This window comes from Pagrus major, chromosome 4 (assembly GCF_040436345.1).
Source record: "Pagrus major chromosome 4, Pma_NU_1.0".
NCBI classification, from domain to species: Eukaryota; Metazoa; Chordata; class Actinopteri; order Spariformes; family Sparidae; genus Pagrus; species Pagrus major.
In genome coordinates, this window is record NC_133218.1 from 35,735,102 (window position 1) to 35,745,473 (window position 10,372).

The 10,372-nt window shown below is 42.0% G+C and overlaps 1 protein-coding gene across 1 annotated transcript; it reads left to right on the forward strand.

The window, feature by feature from the left end:
- Positions 1–7,951: 7,951 nt before the first annotated feature.
- Positions 7,952–9,743, forward strand: LOC140994622 (tripartite motif-containing protein 16-like). The gene has a single exon (XM_073464349.1). The coding sequence runs from the start codon at positions 7,967–7,969 to the stop codon at positions 9,641–9,643; it is 1,677 nt and encodes a 558-aa protein (XP_073320450.1). The 5' UTR covers positions 7,952–7,966; the 3' UTR covers positions 9,644–9,743.
- Positions 9,744–10,372: the final 629 nt, after the last annotated feature.

Consider the following 10,372-nt stretch of genomic DNA (forward strand, 5'->3'; position numbering starts at 1 on the left):
GGAGGTTTTGTGTGTATTTGTGAAGGTTTTGTGTGTATTTGTGAAGGTTTTGTGTTTATTTGTGGAGGTTTTGAGAGTATTTGTTGAGGTTTTGAGTGTATTTATGGTGATTTTGTGTGTATTTGTGGTGATTTTGTGTGTATTTGTGGTGATTTTGTGTGTATTTGTGGTGATTTTGTGTGTATTTGTGGTGATTTTGTGTGTATTCGTGGAGGTTTTGTGTGTATTTGTGAAGGTGTTGTGTGTATTTGTGGAGGTTTTGTGAGTGTTTGTGGAGATTTTGTGTGTATTTGTGGAGGTTTTGAGTGTATTTATGGTGATTTTGTGTGTATTTGTGGAGGTTTTGTGTGTATTTGTGAAGGTTTTGTGTGTATTTGTGGAGGTTTTGAGTGTATTTGTGGGTTTTGAGTGTCTGTGGAGATTTTGTGTGTGTTTGTTGAGGTTTTGTGTGTTTTTGAGTGTATTTGTGGGTTTTAAGCGTCATTGTGGAGATTTTGCGTGTCATTATGGAGGTTTAATGTGTTTTTGTGGAGGTTTTGAGTGTCTGTGGAGATTTTGTGTGTGTTTGTGCAGGATTTGTGTGTTTTTGTGGAGGTTTTGAGTCTTTTTTGTGGAGGTTTTGTGTGTATCGATGGAGAATGTGTGTATTTGGTTTTTTTTGTGTATCTGTGGGGTTTGTGTGTATCTGTGGAGAATGTGTGTATTTGTGGGGTTTTTGTGTGTATCTGTGGAGAATGTGTGTATTTGTGGTGGTTTTGTGTGTATCTGTGGAGAATGTGTGTATTTGTGGAGAATGTGTGTATTTGTGAGGTTTTGTGTGTATCTGTGGAGAATGTGTGTATTTGTGGTGGTTTGTGTGTATCTGTGGAGAATGTGTGTATCTGTGAGGTTTTGTGTGTATCTGTGGAGAATGTGTGTATTTGTGGTGGTTTGTGTGTATCTGTGGAGAATGTGTGTATCTGTGGAGAATGTGTGTATCTGTGGGGGTTTGTGTGTATCTATGGAGAATGTGTGTACTTGTGGAGGTTTTGTGTGTATCTGTGGAGAATGTGTGTATCTGTGAGGTTTTGTGTGTATCTATGGAGAATGTGTGTATCTGTGGAGAATGTGTGTATTTGTGGTGGTTTTGTGTGTATCTGTGGAGAATGTGTGTATCTGTGAGGTTTTGTGTGTATCTATGGAGAATGTGTGTATCTGTGGAGAATGTGTGTATCTGTGGAGAATGTGTGTACTTGTGGAGGTTTTGTGTGTATCTGTGGAGAATGTGTGTATCTGTGAGGTTTTGTGTGTATCTATGGAGAATGTGTGTATCTGTGGAGAATGTGTGTATTTGTGGAGAATGTGTGTATTTGTGGGGGGTTGTGTGTATCTGTGGAGAATGTGTGTATTTGTGTGTATCTGTGGAGAATGTGTGTACTTGTGGAGGTTTTGTGTGTATCTGTGGAGAATGTGTGTATTTGTGTGTATCTGTGGAGAATGTGTGTATTTGTGTGTATCTGTGGAGAATGTGTGTATTTGTGTGTATATGTGGAGAATGTGTGTATTTGTGTGTATCTGTGGAGAATGTGTGTATTTGTGTGTATCTGTGGAGAATGTGTGTATCTGTGGAGAATGTGTGTATCTGTGGAGAATGTGTGTATCTGTAGAGAATGTGTGTATCTGTAGAGAATGTGTGTATCTGTAGAGAATGTGTGTATCTGTGGAGAATGTGTGTATCTGTGGAGAATGTGTGTACCCGTGGAGGTTACGGTCATTAAGGTTGTGTAACTGAGTACAGTTTTGAGCTACTTTCTGTCCTTGAGTATTTCTATTTTCTGCAACTTTAACCTGATTCATAATTGACACCTTCACTGCACTTTAACAGCTTTAGTCACTTTACAGATTCATATAATCAACATTAAACATTCACTGACCAAACATGATGTCTTATTACAGATTAAGCTGCACAGCAGAAAGTCAAGACCTTAGAGAGGAGGGTCAGCAACCAGATGAAAAACACAAACAGAAACGTGAGAAAAGTCAATTTGCTGCATTACGGAGGACAATTAAAGAAACGCTGTGTAATGTCGGCTAATAATAACTGATTTCTCATTCTCAGGTTGTCAAATAACGCACTTTCTGGGCTACTAGCAGGACTCATAGAGAGTTGAGTTGTTGACAGAAGACGTGTATTTTTATATACATTTTATTTCAAGATATATTTTTATATATATATATATATATATATATTTTTTATGTTTATCCAGTAGCTGTAAAAAACCCTCCCTGAATCCTGTGGGTTTTGAGGTGTCTGCTCTGATTGGTCAGTTCATACAGGCCTGAGCCACTACAAATCAACATGTCTCCGGTCAGTTCTTCTTGTGTTTGTAGCTCTCAGTTCACTGCACTTCTACCATGAACATGACCACAACAACTGCTACTAAACCAAAAACGTCACCACCGCACAATCTGATCCTTATTAGTGGCCTGCTGGGCAGTGAGGCCGAGGCTCATGTTACAGCTTTGTAATGATCTTTGCATGGTGCTATCACGCTGGATGCTGTGTGCTAATCAAAGTTGCACACAGTTTCAAAGCAAATGAATTCCTGCAATTTGATCATTTCTTTTCACCACAGAGTTTCAACATATCTTCCAAGGCAAAGGCGTCCGCACCACCTTGTTACTGGGCTCGCTGGTGAACCACCACTAGCGACAGGTGAGGACAATGAATCGACTGCCGGCGTCAGGCTAGCTTCTACCGTGGCCCTGAGCTTGTCCCTAGCCAGGCCAAAATGCGTCCACCTCGGCCCGAACTAAACACGCACACTTCAGGCACGCTTCTACCAACAAGGCCTCTGTAACCAGAGACTCTGTATGCTGGCGGGAACGCACAAGGGCTCATAGGATACGCTATTACCAATACCAGTCAGCTGATCAAAGCTCCTGCTTCTGCCATTGCCTGTGTGGCCACAACTTACAGTGTAAAGGAGCGCACAAGGACATTTGCCATGCAAGATAGCTGAAGTCCGGTCAAGCTAACCTGTAACTAAGAATGATAACACCAGGTTTGCCTAGCAGACCACTAACAGACCACTGGATTGCTGTTACTGAACTTTTGTGCCTAAAACTCCCAAAATCCTCTCAGTTCGCTGCACTTCTACCATGAATGAGACCACAAGACCACTGCTTCTAAACCAAAAGCATCACCACCGCACAGTCACACGTCAGAAAAGGAATATTCATTCACTAACCCTTATTAGTGGCCTGCTGGGCAAACAGGCCGAGGCTGAGGAAATATAAACAATAAGCCTGGTAACAGTGCCGAAATGCATTTATTTGATCTTATTTTTTATATTAAGTATTTAATTATTTATTAATTAGTTAGTAATTAAGTATTAATATGTGTATACACTGAGAGCCACAACATTAAAACCACTGACAGGTGAATTAAATAACATTGATCATCTTGTTCCGATGCCATGTTCTGCTGGGAAACCCTGAGTCCTAGCATTCATGTGGACGCCTCTTTGACGAGCACCACTCACCCAAACACAGCCGCAGACCAAGTACACCCCCTCACGGCAGCAGCACACCTTGGTGGCAGTGGCCCCCCAGCAGGACAGTGCACCTGCAACACTGCAAAAACTGCTCAGGAACGACCTGAGGAACATGGCAAAGAGCTCAAGGTGTCAACCTGGCCTCCAGCTTCCCTAGACCTCAATCCAATTGAGCATCCACTGGATGCACCGTAACCAAGAACGATCCACGGGGGCCCCAACATGGATGGGACTTGGCTCTGGCGCATCCCATGGATGCTCAACTGGATTGGGATCTGGGGAATTAGGAGGCCAGTCTGACACCTTGAGTTCTGCGTCAGGTTCCTCAGACCATTCCTGTGCAGTTTCTGCAGTGTTGCAGGTGCATTGTCCTGCTGGGGGTCCACTGCCATCAAGGAGTGCTGCTGCCATGAGGGGGTGAACTGGGTCTGCAACGGTGTTTGGGTGGGCGGTGCTTGTCAAAGAGGCGTCCACAGAAATGACAGAACTGGAGGTTTCTCAGCAGAACATTTGATTGTAACAACATGATCAATGCTCACTTCACTTGTCAGTGGTTTTAATGTTGTGGCTGATCAGTGTATATATACATGTTAAATAAAATATAATTGTATTATTTATATTATATATACATGAGATCAAATAAATGCATTTAGGCGTTGTTAACAGGCTTACTGTTTATATTTACTCTCAGTAAACAAAACCCATTCAACATGTTGAACTAAAACATCCAGTTGCTTACGATATAGCACTTAGTAAAACCATTTAAAATACTACTTCTACTTCCTTCTTTTATTTCCCATTGAAGTTACTTGTAATTCGCTTGTTTGCCACTTTGTCTGCTGTTTTAATTAGATTTTTAAGAGAAAGAGAGAAAGGGGGAGAGAGATTGGGTGTCCCAACAGTGACACTGTAGTGGCCTCTGCCAACCCAAAACTGTCAGTATTCAACGACCTGTGAATGAGACTCAGCTATCCTCCAGAATCACTTACTGATCCTACTGTATTAATGAACAGCAACTGACAAATCTTACATTTTCTGTCTATAATTTTCACACCCCCTTTGCAGGCACTGACCTTGTTAGACCAGGTATCTCTCCTCTCCGGGTCTGATCACCACACAGGTCAGAGCTGTTCCGCTTGAAGCTGCTTCCTCGTCGGCTTTCTGCACAGTTGTGAATAGTAACCTCATCAGCCCAGGGCTCACGGGAACACAGCAGACAAGTCCCACTGTTCACTGAGGGAGAGGAGGAAGCACTTTAATATAACATCATGACTACATGAAGGTCTGAGAAGAGGATTCAGGACACTTTCTGCAGTCTCTGATATCAGGCAGGGCTGACGGCTTCCTGAATTTCTCTCATTTGAGATGAACCTGCACATTCACACGCTTTACATGCACACCATCCTGTGCAGTGTGATCCAGACATTATTTATATGCGTTAGCACGGTCTCCTCCTTGTTTGTTTACAACACAAAGCATAAATATATCTGACTAGCACAGGTGCAGTACTTAAGATGCTGTTTACCTTGTAGTATGAGTGGCAGTGAGACTGTTCGGGACACTGTGGTCCTTCAGGGGTGAAGCTCAGCTCCATCATGCCTTGGTTAATGTCCTCAGGTCTCTCAGGGTCCCTCAGTATGTTGGCCAGACTCCTGAAATAGAGAAAACATTTATGTTAAGATCATATTTAATACATATATACAAACTTTTGTCCTTAGCTTTGATCACATAAAACCTGTATATTAATATTCAAAGTTCAGAGAGCATATTTAGGCTTGGATTGAATTAGCTGAAACCAAATAGGTGAACGTGAGAGTGGAATTCAGCATTCAGAGAAAGATCTGACAATTAGTGGTGCAAGCTGAGGCAGAGCCTGTAAACTATCTTGACTAAAATGCTTTTTGGATTCATTCCAGGTCAAGTTTTCTATATTATATTAGTAAGTACTCAGTTTTCAGAAGAATTTTTTAAAGTAACCCTCCGTCCAAGTAAACCGAAGGCATTCAGTCCTGAGAACATTGAGTGCTTTATAGACAGTTAATAGGATTTTAAAGTCTATCTTCTGACACACAGTGATTTAAAACACACATTAAAGCAGAACTGAGACAAACACACTGAAACCACTCTGCAGATACAACAAGGCTGCATATTGTGTGTATAAACTACTTTAGCTGCTCAAAATGACCTTCTGTGTGTGTCTGCTTCTGGTGTTACAGGCAGCACTTCAGGTATATTTCATATCAGCTGCTGACACATGAGAGACATTATTAAACACAACACATGTTGAGCCTGTTAGCTAACTGTGCTGTACTCTGATGTTCAGCTGTAATGATGCTAGTATGAACATGTTCACGTTACACAGCAGGATAATGGCGACATGCTAACACTCTCCCACAGACACACACCTTAGCTAACATGCAAACCTGTCTGTAGAAACACGACGAGGAAATGACTCAAGAGTCTTTAAAAGCTCGTTATACTGTCAGGACCAGGTTCATGTGTCCTTACCAGGTAATAAAGGCAGCTGAGCCGCTGGTTACATGTTTCACAAACCCTGCAGTGCATCTGCAGCAACTTTAAAGTCAGCTAGCTAACAGCGATCACAACCACTCACTTTCGTTAGCTAACCAGGCTTCGTGCCGATTTTACCGAAACTAGCGACTTATTTCTTGGCAGTGTCCGACTCCGACACAGAGATAAATACACCTGTACTGAGCAGGTAACTGTACAAATAAAGCAGCTTGGTACAGGATAGTTTACTGACCGTGTTCGTGTCCTCAGAGAAGATCTGCGCCGATCAGAGTGAAGATCCGTCAGCGACTTAAACGCATTTAGGAGTTTTGGAGGGAAAAGCAGTCACTGAGTGGTGGGCGGGGCTTACTTTACGCGCGAAACAGCATCTTTTGGCGCGCACCGAGTCTGGGGGCGGGACTTAGTGAGACAGCACCTGAGTGGGTGGAAGTTACCTGGATCAGACCAGAGAGTAACAGAACCGAGACAGAACACAGAACACACAGTTGTTAATAAGATTAAATAAGGTGATTTTATTTATATTTCATTTCTCTGGTCTGGGTCACATGACACGGAAACTATTGAAAAGAAATGCTGAATTTTAATAAAAATATTATTAGCGTTACATATACAGTTATATAGAGACAATTGTTTTATTCTAATTTTATATATTAGACAAAATATATGGTTAGTGAAACTCACATTTTAACTGAGCAGTTTGGTCTATGAAAATCAGTGTTTCGTCCTCAAATGTCTCATTTTGTCCAAAACCCAAAGATATTCAGTTTGCTGTCACAGAGGAGGAAAGAAACCAGAACATAGTCACATTTAACAAGTTTAAATCAGAGAATTTGGACTTCTTTAGGAATCACTCAAACCGATTAAGATAATTGATCATGAAAATAATTGTTGATTCATTTCATTGTTGACAACTAATCAATGAATCATTGCAGCTCTACTGAGAAACTATTGAATGAAGATTGAATGTTTCTACTAAAGCTGAGAGATGTGACAAGATGCCGACTGGGTATTATTATACTTTTTTTAAATACTTATTATAAATATTTATGAAAAAGGCTTTAACAATCAAACAACTAGAGCTGAAATTGGGATTTTATTTTGAGTAACACACAAGCTGAGTTTTCATCAATGCATTTTTATGAGCATTTTGAAGTATCTCATTGGAAAAGGTTGATGGACACAACAAATTTTGCACAAACAATTTTACGTCTAAACTCAAAAATATTTATCTTTTCCGTGAGTGAATAAACAAGCTGTTCTCAGAAGAAAATGAGGCCCCAGAACACTGTTTGGAGCTAGAAAGGTGGCAGGGTCCGCCTGATATAAACAAAGTCAAACAGTGTAAATTGTTTTGTCCTTTAAGGTCAGTTTGTTTATTCAGTCATGAAAACAAAAATAGTTTGTTTATTTATTTTGTTTAGGCAGAAAAAGAATCAGCCAATCAAGATCTTTCTCTGCTCACTAACATTTCTTCACCAAAACTACAGACTGCTCCTTTAATGACGTCATCTTGTGCCCTCAGGCATCTGTGCCACCTGCTGTTTAACTCGTAGTGGATGAAAACAAGCTGATTTTCTCTGGATGATTTTCTCAAATTTTGGTTAAAATTCAAAATACATTTGGATGAAAACTTGACTGCAGACACACTCGAACATTTACAACATGAAACAGGGAGTAAATGAGGAAACAAAGATCTTCCTCCTCCTCCTCTCACACAGCAGCTCCACTCTGTCAGGATATTTCCTTGTTCCCTCCCCTTCAGATCAACAGTTTGCTGTTGGGTGTAACTGAGCTGACAGACTCGTTTACTGCACAAACACGCTGTTCAGATCAGAGCTCAAACCAGTTTCTGTCATCAGGAAGTGAAGCTCAGACGGTCGTTGACACTGAAAGGTGAAATGGCGCAGAAAGGAGTTCAGCTTGACAGAGAGACTTTCTCTTGTCCGATCTGTTTGGATCTACTGAAGGATCCGGTGGCTATTCCCTGTGGACACAGCTACTGCAAGAACTGTATTACAGACCACTGGGACACAGAGGATGAGAGGGGGATCCACAGCTGCCCTCAGTGCAGGAAGAGCTTCACACCGAGGCCTGAGCTGCTGAAAAACACCATGTTAGCAGCTTTAGTGGAGGAGCTGAAGAAGACTGGACTCCAAGCTGCTCCTGCTGATCTCTGCTATGCTGGACCTGAAGATGTGGCCTGTGATGTCTGCACTGGGAGGAAACTGAGAGCATTAAAGTCCTGTCTGGTCTGTCTGGCCTCTTACTGTGAGCAACACCTGCAGCCTCATTATGAATCAGCTCCTTTGAAGAAACACAAGCTGGTGAAGCCGTCAGAGAAGCTCCAGGAGAACATCTGCTCTCGTCATGATGAGGTGATGAAGATGTTCTGCCGTACTGATCAGCAGTGTATCTGTTATCTCTGCTCTGTGGACGAACATAAAGGCCACGACACAGTGTCAGCTGCAGCAGAGAGGACTGAGAGGCAGAGAGAGCTGGAGGGGAGTCGACAAAACATCCAGCAGAGAATCCAGGACAGAGAGGAAGATGTGAAGGTGCTTCAACAGGAGGTGGAGGCCATCAATCGCTCTGCTGATAAAGCAGCGGAGCACAGTGAGAAGATCTTCACCGAGCTGATCCATCTCGTGGAGAAAAGACGCTCTGATGTGAAGCAGCAGGTCAGATCCCAGCAGGAAACTGAAGTGAGACGAGTCAAAGAGCTTCAGGAGAAGCTGGAGCAGGAGATCACTGAGCTGAAGAGGAAAGACGCTGAGCTGAAGAAGCTCTCACACACAGAGGATCACAACCAGTTTCTACACAACTACCCCTCACTGTCAGCACTCAGTGAGTCTACACACTCATCCAGCATCAGCATCCGTCCTCTGAAGTACTTTGAGGATGTGACAGCAGCTGTGTCAGAGGTCAGAGACAAACTACAGGACGTCCTGAGAGAAACATGGACAAACATCTCACTGACAGTGACTGAAGTGGATGTTTTACTGTCAAACCCACAATCAGAGCCAAAGACCAGAGCTGACTTCTTAAAATATTCATGTAAAATCAAACTGGATCCAAACACAGTCAACAAATGGCTGTTATTATCTGACGGGAACAGAAAAGCAACATACATGAGACAGACTCAGTCTTATTCTCATCACCCAGACAGATTCACTGACTATCCTCAGGTCCTGAGCAGAGAGAGTCTGACGGGACGTTGTTACTGGGAGGTGGAGAGGAGAGGAAGAGATGTTGGTGTAGCAGTCGCATACAAGAATATCAGGAGAGCAGGGAAGTTGCATGAATGTTTATTTGGATTCAATGACAAATCTTGGAGGTTATATTGTTCCACAGACAGTTATAAGTTTTATTACAACAGTGTCCACACTCCCGTCTCAGGTCCTGTGTCCTCCAGAGTTGGAGTGTACCTGGATCACAGTGCAGGTATTCTGTCCTTCTACAGCGTCTCTGGCACCGTGACTCTCCTCCACAGAGTCCAGACCACATTCACTCAGCCTCTCTATGCTGGACTTTATGTTTATCCTGGCTTCGCTGCTGAGTTCTGTAGACTCAGATAGACTGAAGTCATTTCAGGGTCAGTGGGTTAAATTCTGTGTTTCATTTCTTCACACTTGTTTTGTTTCCATCATTGTTGCTGACAGCTGATTGTTGTCTCATTTCTTCACATGTCAGTCAAACAATGTGTGCGTTACTCTGACGTCTTCTTGTTGTTGTGTAAATGTTTGAGTGTGTTCAGGCGGCGCTCCTTCCTGTGTCTGTTCAGCCTCAGAGGCTGTCACTGCTCATGATGAGTTCAGTTCACATGATCATAATCAATCAGGAGATCAGTCGTTATTTGCTTGTACACATGACATGGAAGCTATTCATATAAAACAGAAAAAGCAGTAAAATGTAATAAAAACAGGTGTGTCTCATGTATTCCATTTAGTAATACAATTCGGCATTGGATTGGAGTCACTGGGTCACATGACATGGAAGCTATTGAAAAGAAATGCTGGATTTTCATAATAATTATTCATATATAAAAGAAGAAGCAGTAAAATGTAATAAAAACAGATGGTTTGGAGTCACTGGGTCACATGACATGGAAGCTTTCTTTAAAAAATATATATATTTTTGCAAAATAAATAATAACACATTAGCAATCAAAATCAGTGTGCTACATGAAATCAGTTTAGTATTATTTTATTATCATAATTTTCACTTATATCATCCAGTCGGGTAATTTGTTGATGGTCCCTAAGTCAGCCTCCGGCGCAGCGGGGGGTTCTGGGAGGCAGCTATCC